Source organism: Lygodium microphyllum, chromosome 13, assembly GCF_053477565.2.
Source record: "Lygodium microphyllum isolate KBCC chromosome 13, Lygodium_microphyllum_v1.1.10, whole genome shotgun sequence".
In the NCBI taxonomy this organism is placed as follows: domain Eukaryota; kingdom Viridiplantae; phylum Streptophyta; class Polypodiopsida; order Schizaeales; family Lygodiaceae; genus Lygodium; species Lygodium microphyllum.
The window spans coordinates 7,635,797-7,649,621 of NC_141147.1; the positions used below are offsets into that span (position 1 = coordinate 7,635,797).

General features: G+C 43.5%; 1 protein-coding gene across 1 annotated transcript in view; it reads right to left on the reverse strand.

Moving 5' to 3' along the window:
- Positions 1-4,200: 4,200 nt before the first annotated feature.
- Positions 4,201-13,825, reverse strand: part of LOC148026313 (uncharacterized) — a 140,147-nt gene continuing 130,522 nt past the window's right edge. Inside the window, exon 2 of the mRNA XM_087690668.1 lies at positions 4,201-4,796. Within this exon, the coding sequence (XP_087546794.1) occupies positions 4,201-4,796 (596 nt within the window). The remainder of the gene's footprint in view (positions 4,797-13,825) is intronic.

The window sequence follows — 13,825 nt, forward strand, 5'->3', positions numbered from 1 at the left end:
AATGTGATCTAGATCTCAACTCTGAGTATGCCGGGCATCTGAGAACAAAATGCTCCTCACTCTCCACCTCTGATCTGCAAAGGGGGCATATCCTCTCCTCCCATGGGATGCCACTGGCTCTACCACTCTCAATCATAAGCTGATGTGATGATACCCTGAGCTGTCCAATAAGAAATCTCAATCGATGTGGCATATAGATCTGCATATATCTCGGAATCTCTATGAATCCTGCTCTTATATGCTCAAGAACTGTGTATAATAATGTGCCATCTTCGATGGCAGTGGCTGTGCAGGGCTAACCCATGTCCTCTGTATATAAATATGCCATATCTCCTGTCTGATGACTCTGTTCCTCTCAGAGAGAGAGAGTGTGTAAGTGGGAGCCTGAGTATCATATAGAAGAGGTGGGAGTCTATCAATATCGAGCCCATGTCTGTCAAACCAAGCTCTAGTCTGTGCATACCATGATGTGGTATCCCCCGCTCGAGCCATCTCCTGAGATGCCATATATGCTCTGTATGCAATGAGATCTCTGTCCATATCCTGAAATCTGTGTAGGAAGCAGACTGTCTGAAATAATGTCTCGACTAGCATGGGCGGTGTGGCAAGCTCTGCTCGCACAATGTCATGTGGGACTGAGGCCTTGCTGCAAATCAATCTAGATATCATGATCACCTGAGGTCTCTCCATCAATGTCCATACATAATCGGCAAGGCCTGGCCCCCATATAGCTGCTCCATACATCAGTGTTGGAGTGACTAGAGTATCAAATAGCCACCCCTTGGTGCGGGGCTCCTGGAAATGTGCCTGATGACACTGTCGCTCCATAAGAGCCAATGCTGAGTATCCTCTAGTGAGGCGGTCACGAGCTGCCTGTGTCATCGAGAAAGTCCCTGAAGCTGCTGTAAAGGTGACTCCCAAATATACATATGATCTAGTGACCTCAATACTCCCTCCTGCTGCCATGAAAATACTCTGTCTGCGTATCTGAGCTGATGTATGGAATATAAGAACCTTAGTTTTACCAAGGTTCACTGTCATGCCTTTCTGTATGCAAAAATCATCCAATGCTAATAAATGCTGCTGTAATCCCTGAGCTGAGTCTGAGACCAACACAATGTCATCTGCATATAGTAAGATATGAACTGTGGCTCCACTGAGATCTATACCTCCACCGGCTCGCTGTTGAATAAACTCTGCTATCTCATCAATGTATAGCCCAAATAGAGTCAGTGAGAGTGGGCATCCTTGTTTCACACCAATGGTGCTCACAAGGGGATCTGATATACCTCCCGGACATCTGACTCTGCGAGTAACCCGCTCATATAGTGCATAAATACCCCACATCATGTCATCATCCACCCCCAGATCAAGTAGGTGTTTGAAAAGCCTCTCTCTCAGAACCATGTCAAAGGCTTTGTGGAAATCCACAAAGCAACAGTACAATCTCTGTTTCTTCACTCATGTTTGGTCGATCAGACAACGGAGAGTGAAGATGTGGTCTATGGTAGAAAATGCCCGTCTGAACCCTGCCTGTCCAGGTGTGCACATGCACTCTCTCTGCCAGCGTGCTGAGCTCCTCCTCCATCACCGTGCCATAAAGTTTGGCCAAAACTGGCCCAATCATGATGGTCCTATATGTGTTAGGATCCATAGGATCCCCTGACTTGTGGATAGGTACAATGGTGTGCTCTGTCCACGAGTCAGGGAACCCCTCAGACAATGCATGGTTGAAGAGGTGAGCAATGAGTGGAGCCAATGTGTCTCTGCCATATATAATATGCTCTGCCTGAAGATCAAACTGGTCTCGAGCGCGGCCATGCTGTAACCGTGAGATAGCATGTTTCACCATACTAGTGGTGAAAAAGGATGAAATACCCGGTCTCGGTGTACATGGTGTGGGTATCAGCGGCTGTGCGGGTACATGATATAAACTCTGTGGGTATCCATGCCATACTGCAGGGTCATATATCGGTGTGGGTGAGCGTGATTCTCTGATCTGCCTCCATGTCTCTACACAATCTCTGCTCATAAGAAGGTGGTATATATCCCAATATCTCTCCTCCTCCCATTCCCGCTTTTTACGACAGGTCAAGCGGTGCATGCGTCTCTACGCCTGTCTGTGTGTGATCTCTCCTCTGGCCTCCAAATCACGTAGCTATCGACGTAGATCTCTGCACTCATCATCATACCACCTATTTTGTGGCATGGTACCGGTCCGAGGGGGTTGCGTGTATGTGTGATGTGGAAAACTGAGTGTAGTAGAATCATGCAGAATGCGTGTGATATCAGTGGTCAGTGTATTAAGGGGTGTGTATGGATCAAGTGACGTGATGTGCTCCTCCAGATGCTGTGAGTAAACATGTGAGAGCTCATGAGTGAAGTGTATGGTAGTATGCATGTGGGGTATGATATCTGTAGGTGGTGACGGTAATGAGGTGAGGAGTGAGAAACTGAGAAAGGTGTGATCAGCACCGAGTGGAAGTCTCCCAAGGCCGAATGACTCGATAGTATGCATCCCATCGATCGGTCCGAGCAGATAATCTACAGTACTCTCGCCCCCCCATGTGGGAAGCATGTAAGACCTCCTGAATATGGCCATCGTGCCATCCCGTTATAAATAACGAGATGATGTCTACTACCAAGCTCAAGTAAATGCCCTCCATACCCTGTGGCGTCTGGCCCAGTATCTGCTGACTCCCTACCGATCCCCAACTCCTCAGGGTCTAATGCTCTCATGATCTCTGGCTGCTCCATATCAAAACTCTCACACTGTCGGCTCTGTGTGCGCCCGTTGAAGTCCCCCATAAGGAAGACCTCACCCAAACTAGAATACAGAATAATGTCCTCTGAGAGCTGTGAATAAGGGGAGGGGGAATCTCTGGCCTGAATATCACCCTGCGTAGTAGCATATCTAGACCCTCGTGGTGAAAAGTAGCATACTGCCATATAGATCCATCTCTCATCTGATATTTACACTCTGATCCATATGTAACTGGCCTCCTCATCTCGTCTCACTAACTGGATATGTCTCTGTATCCCCTGACGGAATAGAACTGCCACCCCTCCTGAGCCCCTAGATGTGCTCTGCCTAGTAGTAGCCCGGTATGCAGATACCCAGTCAAATCCTGTAATGTGTGGAAGCCCTCTCTTTGGGCTCTCATGTGTCTCTGTGAGGCATATAACATCATGGTCGGGTAAAATCTCCTCAAGTCTGTCCGGTCGTGACCATAGGGAGCCGTTGCAGTTCCAAACTGCCACACATATCGGGGTCTCCTGTACAGTCCTCTGCCTCGTCTCATAGGCCATGCCCCCCTATTTGGTGGGGCGTCCATCTATAAAAATCCGGCCATCTCGATAGAAGGCCTTACGGCCTTCTCTACGTGCTTGGAGTATCTGTGGCATGCATGCTCGTTTGTGTGCAATCTGCATCTGAGTCAGGTCCTCATCCATGAAGATGGGAGCCCCAGTCATCCCTCGGAGCGAAATCCACTTCCGGAAGAAAGCGGCTCTGTCCTCCGGTGTGCTCATATGTAATATCAGAGCTCTGACCCTGGTAGTATCTAGTCCTGCATGCCATGCCTGAGTAAAGGGCATGCTCGTGTACCCTAGTCGGGTGCATATCCCGTGTGCATCCTCCTCTGGAGAGGCCCCTTCGGGGAGCCCGATAATACGCACGTTCAATCTACGCTCGTTCCTGAGCCTCTCCTCCTCTAAGGTCTCCTAAACCCAGACTACCTCCTCCTTTTTATTTTCTTCCTGGACCTCCTTCTTAATGTTCTTCTTCACTACCTCAATCCACCCCTCCTTATTCCCTTCTAATTCTTCCTTCATGTTTGCTTTGATTTTTTCCTCCCATCCCTCTCTCGAAGCCTCAACTTCGGTTTTAATGCATACCTGGAGGTCCTCTCGGCATTCCTTCGTGATAGCCTCTCGGAGGTCCGCTTTGAAATCCGCGTCCTCTCTTGCCTCCGATAGATGTGACACTTCCATTTGTAGCTTGTCCAGGTCGGTTTTGAGATCCCTCTTCTCTTCCATGAGTGTCTTCACCATCTCCTCCAGTTGCCGGATCCTCTCATGGAGCCGACGGGTTTCTTGGCTCAAGGCATTATCCGCATCCTTCTTGAAATCTTTCTTCGCCTCCTTGATAGCCTGGCTGATTAGAAGCTCCACGTTATGGAGCTCGAGCGGCATGTCACTTCACGGGGAAAAAGCCCCCTCGATAGACCTGTTGAATGTCAGAGAGACCACCTTCAATGAAGAAAGTTTCCCACTTTTCACCTCCTCCTGAAACTGCACATCCACAAATGCTGTCCCAGCTTGCACATTCCAAGAGCCTTCCTTCTGCAATGCCTCTAAGATTGACAATGTGTAACCCTTTGGAAGAACTCCCAATAGATAAGCAATCAAGAAATGTCCTGCCTCGTGCAGATCTATGCCCGAGGCCAGAGTAAGGGCAAGTAAGATGCCAAGCACTTGAATTTGATTTAGTTGCAATGTTTGCCACATAGCCAAGCCACCCAAGGCTGCAACAATTTGTAGATTCCTTCGAACTTCTCCAAGTGTAGAGTCCACAGGAGACAAAAGACAGTCTGTCTCTATATTATTCAGTCGCAAATCTGCAAGAGAGTATAACCTCTGTGGGACCTGTCTTGCAGAGCCAAAAGCCCTGACGCCATTGCGAGCACCTGTAGAAGTAGAGATGATGGCCAGGGCCTTACTATCGTTCCCAGCCTCGAGTTCCTTGTCCAAACGCCTGAGAATGCTTGCTCTGGTATCCTCTTCTTTTAGCAAACCTAATTGCGGGGCAGAACCAGATTCATTTGAAGTGGAGACGCCTCCCGTCGACGTACTACAGCGTTTCCAGCTGCTGCGCCTGCTTTACTTGCGCCTTCCGCTTCCTTGCCTGCTTTACTTGCGCCTTCCGCTTCCTTGCCTGCACAGAGAGAGAGAGAGAGAGAGAGAGAGAGAGAGAGAGAGAGAGAGAGAGAGAGAGAGAGAGAGAGAGAGAGAGAGAGAGAGAGAGAGAGAGAGAGAAGGAAGACCACTTAGATCATTTAAAGGATCTAGAAGGTATTTGTTAAATTGACATTGCGAAGCCCTAACCCAAGGGGGAGAGCGAACTTTATGGTAGTTGATTTATGCTAAGCATGTTTCTTGGAACTGTTGAAATGGTTTTAACAAAGATTGATCTTGTTAAAGATGGAAAGAGTGATTGCTAGGTAGAGTGGTTACTTGTCGGATTAGGAAAGAATGTTTTCCTAGTTAAAGGATGTTAGGCTGGTTGTTTCAGCTTTATTGTTTCCAAAAGGATACTTAAGGATTGGTTGTGGTTTTGGATGAATATCCAAGTGATTATATTTTCATGGTGGGAACTGTAAGGATAAATTGCCATGGGAACAAAAGGGATGTTTTCCCTAGTAAATGTTATTAGGCTGATTGCTTCAGCTGTGGATGATTTTCTAAAGGGATAATTAAGGAAGGATGGCGCTAGCTACCCCCCGTGAACCGCCAAACCCTAACCAAGGGGGTGATGAATCCGTGTCGAGAATTTGGACTGAACACACCTCGAGAGGTCTCTCCGTGGAAATTACTTGCCATAGGAGGACACTTGGGTGCCAGGGGGCTCTGGCCGTAAATCCCAATGCCTCCGGACCCTACACAAGTGTTCTACGTGATTGGAGATGGAATCTCGAGGCCTTGATACTAGTTACAAGGCAGAATCTTGGTAGGATAAACCTTTGGATTTTTATTTCCAGGATACGGAAGGATTATTTTTGCGGAGGCAAAAAGGGACACTTAATTCTCCTGTATGGGTAGGAGACAAACATTAATTTGAAGATAAGTTAAGAAAGTGTTTGATCTTGTTTTATCTTATCTTAGTGTCTGTGCCTTAAATTACGTAAAGGAACCTGTGATTAATGGGTTAATTAAGGAAGCTCCTTTTATGTGTCAAACATAATGTGGTAGGTAATTAGATAACTAAAACAACCCCCAAGGGAAGCGTGGTGGATGTGACCATCGGGTCCATCCTATGACAGGGTGGTCTCGGTTAGCCAAGAGCTTTCCTCAATGGAATTTATTTGATGCTAACCTTAGGTAGACAAGGACCTTAGAACTTGTAAGTTAAAAACCTGATTCATACCGTTTTTAGGGGACCGGGATGGGACTATGCCCTACGGGCAGAGAGGTCGAGCGATGCATCCCTCTCGTTTCCCATTCTCTTTGAACCAAGTGCGGTATGAGTCTACTTTGGCCCAGTTGTGTCTGCGCAAAGTGGAGCAGTTGTAGACTGACACTAAAAGGTTGTTAGGAAGATCCGACTACAAGGAACCCAGACTTCAATTCGATCCTAGTGGGAATGGTCGGATAAGTTCCGTTGCGAGGCAGACTCGAGAGACCCTAGTTGGCAAACCCTGTGTCATTCCTTGGGAGTGCCGGGTAGCGTCTTCTAGATATATCTCTCGATGGACTACTAAGACGTGTCCCGCAATTTGAGGAGCGAGCACGTTATAGTTGGTATTAGAGCAAAAACGTTAAAGGACTGAGTACTGCATGATTAGAGTTGCCAACAGATGCATGGTGGGTCTTAACCCACAAGTCATAAGTGCCACTAGTGCTTGTCTTCCCCAGTTTCTTCTCGAGATAAGGACATCTCGATTCCTCTAAGGGGGAGAGTATGTAATGTCCCCCCCCCTCGTGCTTCCCCCGTGCCTCCCCCCATCAGACCCCCCTTCAAAATTTTTACATTTTTTTGAAATTTTTTTTTACTCTCCCTGTCTCTCCCCCTACCGCCTGCATGGCAGGGGAGAGAGAGAGAGTGAGTAAGAGGTAGAGAAGGGGGGCATGCAGCCCCCCGAAATGGTGGGTGGTGCTGTCTCCTCCCCTCCTTACCACCTCCCCCACCTTAAAAGGCGGCATGCTTCCCCCCGTCATACTGGATAGCCCCCCTCCTTTGGCGCTAGCTATAGTCCCCCTTTCTGCCAGGCCGCAGCCCCCGATCAAACAAGCACAGCCCCCCTGGTTCGGGATCTCAGTGCAGCCCCCATCATCATCATCATGAGAAGAAGAAGAAGAAGAAGAAGAAGAAGAAGAAGAAGAAGAAGAAGAAGAAGAAGAAGAAGAAGAAGAAGAAGAAGAAGAAGGGGAAGGGGAAGAGAGAGAAGGAGAAGAAGAGAGAGAGAGTAGGAGAAGAAGAGAAGAAAAGAAGAAGAAGAAGAAGAAGAAGAGGAAGGGAGAGAAAGAAGGAGAAAAAGAGGAAGGGAGAGGAGAAAGGAGGAGAAGAAGAGGGAGAGAGAGGAGAAGAAGAGTAAGGGAGAGGAGAAAGGAGGAGAAGAAGAGGGAGAGAGAGAAGAAGAGGAAGGGAGAGAAAGGAGAAGAAGAAGAAGAAGAAGAGGAAGGGAGAGAAAGGAGAAGAAGAAGAAGAAGAAGAGGAAGGGAGAGAAAGAAGGAGAAGAAGAGGGAGAGAGAGGAGAAAGGAGGAGAAGAAGAGGGAGAGAGAGGAGAAGAAGAAGAGGGAGAGAGAGAAGGAGAAGAGAAGAAGAAGAAGAGGGAGAGAGAGAGAAGAAGAAGAAGAAGAAGGGAGAGAGAGAGAAGGAGAAGAAGAGAAGAAGAGAAGAAGAAGAAGAAGAAGAAGAAGAAGAAGGAGAGTGAGGGAGAGGGAGAGTGAGAAGGTGGATGAGAGAGAGAGAAGAGGGATAATTATAGGGAGAAAGGTAGAAGGAGAGAGAGAGAGAGAGAGAGAGAAGGAAGAAGGTTAAATAGAGAGGTGAGATGATAGATAGATTGAGAGGGAGAGAGAGAGAGAGATGTGATTAGTCAAAGGCTCTGCTGCATTTTGGAGAGAGAGAGAGAGAGAGAGAGAGGGAGGTTGAGAAATAGTAGAGCTGAAGAAGAAGAAGATCTTGGCAGATTTCTCCACGATGGCACCAAAGTCAAGTATTGCGACGAGTATCAATCATAAGTGGAGCTAGAGACACGAGAGATGCAAACAGAGAGGCAAGCATCAACTATGCCCCTACTCCTGCAAATCAAGTCCAGGTTCCTCAAATTCTTGTTTTCTCTAGATGTTTATATCATCACACTTAAAATCTGTAGACTTATTAATGTTGTGTATAGCTTGCCATAGGAGTTGAAACAATAGGACAATGTTAGCCTTGATCAAATCAGGATCAAGGGGAAGACCAGTTAGATCATTTAAAGGATCTAGAAGGTATTTGTTAAATTGACCTTGCGAAGCCCTTACCCAAGGGGGGGAGCGAACTTTATGGTAGTTGATTTATGCTAAGCATGTTGCTTGGAACTATTGAAACAGTTTTAATGAAGATTGATCTTGTTAAAGATGGAAAAAGTGATTGCTAGGTAGAGTGGTTACTTGCTGGATTAGGAAAGAAAAAGTGATTGCTAAGCATCCTTTAACTAGGAAAACATTCTTTCCTAATCCAGCAAGTAACCACTCTACCTACCAATCACTCTTTCCAAAATGATGCTTAACAAGATCAATCTTTAGCTTGATTATTTCCGAAATGATACTTAAGGATTGGTTGTGGTTTTGGATGAATATCCAAGTGATTATATTTTCATGGCGGGAACTGTAAGGATAAATTGCCATGGGAACAAAAGGGATGTTTTCCCTATTAAATGTTATTAGGCTGGTTGCTTCAGCTGTGGATGATTTCGTAAAGGGATAATTAAGGAAGGATGGCGCTAGCTACCCCCCGCAAACCGCCAAACCCTAACCAAGGGGGTTATGAATCCGCACCGGGAATGTGGACCGAACCCACCACGAGAGGTCTCTTCGTGGAAATTACTTGGCGTGGGACGATGATTGGGTGCCATGGGGACTCTGACCGTAAATCCCAATGCCTTGATACTACACAAGTGTTCTACGTAACTCAAGATGGATCTCGAGGCCTTGATACTAGTTACAAGGCAGAATCTTGGTAGGATAAACCTTCAGGTTTTTATTTTTGGGATACGGAAGGATTATTCTTGCGGAGGCAGAAAGGGACACTTAATTCTCATGTATGGGCGGGAGACAAACATTAATCTGAAGATAAGTTAAGGAAGTGTTTGATCTTGTTTTATCTTGTCTTAGTGTCTGTGCCCTAAATTACATAAAGGAACCTGTGATTAATGGGTTAATTAAGGAAGCTGCTTTTATGTGTCAAACATAATGTGGTAGGTAATCAGATAACTAAAACAACCCCCGAGGGAAGCATGGTGGATGTGACCGTTGGGTCCATCCTATGGCAAGGTGGTCTCGGTTAGCTGAGAGCTTTCCTCAATGGAATTTATTTGATGCGAATGCTAGATAGACAAGGACCTTAGAACTTGTAAGTTAAAAACCTGATTCATACTATTTTAGGGGACCAGAATGGGACTATGCCCTACGGGAAGAGAGGTTGAGCGATGCATCCCTCTCGTTTCCCATTCCCTTTGAACCAAGTGCGGTATGAGTCTACTTTGGCCCAATTGTGTTTGTGTAAAGTGTAGTAGTCGTAGACCAACACTAGAAGGCTGTTAGGAAGACCCGACTACAAGGAACTCGAACTTCAGGTCGCGATCCTAGTGGAAACGGTCGGATAAGTTTTGTTGCGAGGCAGACTCGAGAGACCCTAGTTGGCAAACCCCGTGTCATTCCTTGGGAGTTCCGGGTGGCGTCTTCTAGATATATCTCTCGATGGACTGCTAAGATGTATCCCGCAATTTGAGGAGCGGGCATGTTATAGTTGTAGTGGCATAGCACTAGTTTTGGTAGGCCTTTCCATCCACTGACAAGCCTCAAAACATTTGCAATAGTCATAGGCATCTTTGTGGAGGGTCAACCACCAGTATTCTACAAGTAAGGCCTTCTTGTCTATCGCTTCTCCACTTCCTTCTTTTCAACATCTTTGAATTCAACTTTCATTCCAATACAAAGGGGAAGATATTCAGTTTTGAAGGTATCAAAACACATTCTTCCAAGGATTGCCATAGTGCCATTGTCTTGATAATACCAATTTCGAAGGGTTCAATAGCATAGGCTATGAAGAAGAACACTCTGTCTATTAGCTTCTAGTGGGTTTCTAATTGGACCAACAGAAGGTTGTAAGTGTACTAAGCATCCCACATATCTTGCTATTGAGAATCCATGAATAGATTCCAACTCTTTTCCTTCTTGTTCTTTGTGAAATTCAATTGACCACGACTCTTGAAGCTTCTTCACAATCTTCCACTTGACGATGTTTAGAAATTCTTCAATGAAGGCCGAATCTCCCATAGATGGTCATTCTCTCTATTTCTACTTCTCTTTTTAGTTTTGTGGGAAACAATTGGCTATTGTGATATAACTTTCTGTAGCTTCAAAGGACAGTGGAGCCATTTTGTGACATAGAGCCCTCATCAAGATAGTGATATGATTCTGCCATTGAGGGATGCACTTCTTGTAGAAAGTGGCTTTGGCAATGAAGATCTCCAATTCTTCAACAGTTGTAGGGATTCGTCAATCTTCCATTGCTTTTCTTCCTCTTCGATAGTGCTACATCTTCCATTTTCAGTCTTTGTTGGTGCTTGTTAATGGCAATTTTCCTCGGCAATGAGCTCCACACTAAAAACATGGAGCCCAAAGAGAGGCACCAAGAAACCAAGGAATCTACTATAAGAAAATCTATCTTGTATCATCAACAAGCATGTATTTCATATTTTAATCAACCACAATAAGAAAAACAACACCAATCTTCTCAAATCTTCATGCAACATCATATAACAATTCTCCAATGGATTTATCACAAAAAAACTTCTACATATTCTTCATCAAAAAACAAAAGAATACAAATGAATGCTCCACTTTGAATGAAAATCATCACATAGTATTCATCTTCAATAGCTTCATAGTCTTGATAATCTCTTGTGATCTGTCACTCAGATATACATTCTTTTGCATGAAAAATTGGTTCTCTCTCTCTCTCTCTCTCTCTCTCTCTCTCTCTCTCTCTCTCTCTCTATCTCACACACACACACCCACACACAAAATAGTACATTGGAATAATTAAGAATAATCATCTATAATCCCTCTTTGGTTGTGGATACCCTCCCAAGAGGTATGTCTGATATGAAGGGTCATCAGAGCCACTACAGTGTCCTTTCATAGCTCAATAGTGTTAATGTCACTTCAGTCTTCACTTGAGTTTTTAGCAACTACTTCTTCCACTTCTTTGAGCTATTTTGAACTTGTATTCATATCTTTATAAGATTAGAAAAATTCCCCAAGATACATATTCATCCCATAGAACACTTACAGAGACATACAGAGAAAAAATAAAAGAGAGACACACGCTCTACAAAAGCTCAACAATAAGCATTCAGCTCAACTAAAACCATTCAAAACCATCAAGAATCATTCAATAATCTTCCAAATTTTTTTTAACTCCATCAATAATCACTCCATCCTCTTATATACAGAAAGAAAATAGAAGCTAAAAGAGAACCAAATCAGAACATATCAGACACTCAACAGAACCTTTCACTGAAACAACGCATCATATCTCCACTAAAAAGCATCACTACCTTCTCAAACCTATTCAGACTTACCTAAAACACTCCCAAATGCTTCCAAAACAATCAATTATCATTCAAATCATAAAAAAAAATCACCCAAAAATCCAACAAAAGATTGCCAAAAATATAGTCATTTCAACCCTCAACACAAATCTACCAACATTGCTAGCTTGAACTAGATTCTAAGTAGTACATATGCAGGTGCCCAATATATTACTTATCTTTTTAGTTGTATTGTTAATGTAATATTGCCTATGGGCAATTTTGGATCATAGCTATACAAAGCTCTAAAGGGGCTTATCTTTATTGATGCACGGACTGTTGTGTGGCATGCATGTAGAATATATGGAAAACATTTATCCCACTCTTCTTGGTTTGGATCTACATACATTGATATCATTCCTTTGATCATTTTATTAACTCTCTTTGTTAACTCATTTGTTTATGGGTGATATGGTGAGGCGTAGATCCTTTGTACTCTCAAAACTTTGCTAATAATTTAATTATTTCTTAAGTAAACTATTTCCCATTATTTGATAGTAATAGTTTAGGGCATGAATGTATAGATATTACTTTCTCCATTAAAAATAATGCTAATTGATCTTCTTTGGATTTTGGAATGGCATTGGTTTCTACCCAATGAGTTGCCCACTCTATGAGAACCACCACATTTTATTACCTCTTTTACTTTTTGGAAATGGTCCCATCATATCCCAAGCTACTAACTGAAATGGCTTGTGTACTTTAATGAATTGAAGATCGGCATCTTTTTTGTGAGTGGGACTTTTTCATTTTTAAAATGGTTGGCAGCATGATTGTAGATATGCTATGATTGTCCTCCTCATATTGGGCAAGAAATATTTTGTTCTTAACATTTATAAGAGTTTACACATATTGAAGCTTCTTAGGTACATAAATTCATGGCTCCTTTACATGTTGCACATAATGTAAGACTTCATTTTGTATGATATACCTTTGTTGATCTTGAAGTACCTTGGGATTATTAAAGTGGTTGATGATTTGAATCACTTTGGGATCTATCATTTGTGCTACTACCACTTGATTTGAAGTTGCTGGAAGGTCTATATGAATGGAAGCCGGAGCAGATAGTTTGTTTTAACACTCTTTTGGTTATAGTTTGTGGAAGCTTTTGTCTCATTTGTTCCCGCCCTTTTGCCCACCCTTTTGGATTAGTTTTGGGGCCATTTTGTTGGATTTACACTATCTCATACTCCTTTCATTTGTAAACATTTGTTGTCATTATGGTAGGCTCATTAGTTGATAGTGATATCTCCAATATTGAAAAGCTTGATGGCAATAACTTCCAATATTGGAAGACACAAATATAAAAAGTCTTGATACAAAAGAGGTAGGTTAAACCATTGAAGTTAGAAGGCATCAAGCCTGAGATTTATGATGTAGAGGATTGGGTAAAACTTGATGAGCTATGCAAATCTACTATCATTCTATCCTTATCAAAGCAAGTGTATTTTAATGTCATTGACACTCAAGCTGGTGCTTATGCATTATAGGAAAATATTTGTGATCTTTATGATAAACAAAGTCATGCATCTCAATTATTTAAGGAGATATGAATTCAAGGGGGACCGTACACAATATAAGCCATAAAATCAAGAAAACAAGGAATAATCCTCTCACACTTCTGATTAGCTTGCCTCTTTAAATAGGCATATGGGTACATCTAATATGTTGTACTTAGTCTAGTTTGACTTGCCAAATTGGATTCTTATCCATCCAACTCATCATCCTTATCCCTCCACACTCTAAAGACTAGATAATATTACATTTTCATACACAAAAGGCACCACTCTTACACCCCCTTGGTGCTTTATTTGGGTACTACAAGGTGTTTAGGTGATTATATGATTGATTTGTTCATTGTTCCCCCCCCCCTCCCCCCTCCCCCCTCCCCCCGGCCCCCAACCCCCACCCCTTCACTAGGTGCATTCTATGGCTACTACTAGTGGGTGATTAGGCTCTTTGACTCTTTGTCTTTGGTCTTTAGTCTTTCAAAAAGGTATCCTTCTATCTTTTTGTCTTGGTTATTTTCTTCTATGAAATTTGTTTGTCTTTTTAACGTCATGCTTCTTCATGGTGTCCAGTCTTCTTACAATGATTGCATTTGGGTACATGCTTCAATCTACATTCAAGAGTGTTGATGTGTCCCCTCCTTCCACAGTGCTAGCATTATTTAGGTTCCCTCTTTGTAAAGAACATGGTGTCTTTGCTTTTGGATACATCAGCCTACTCTCTAAGTTTCTTTTCT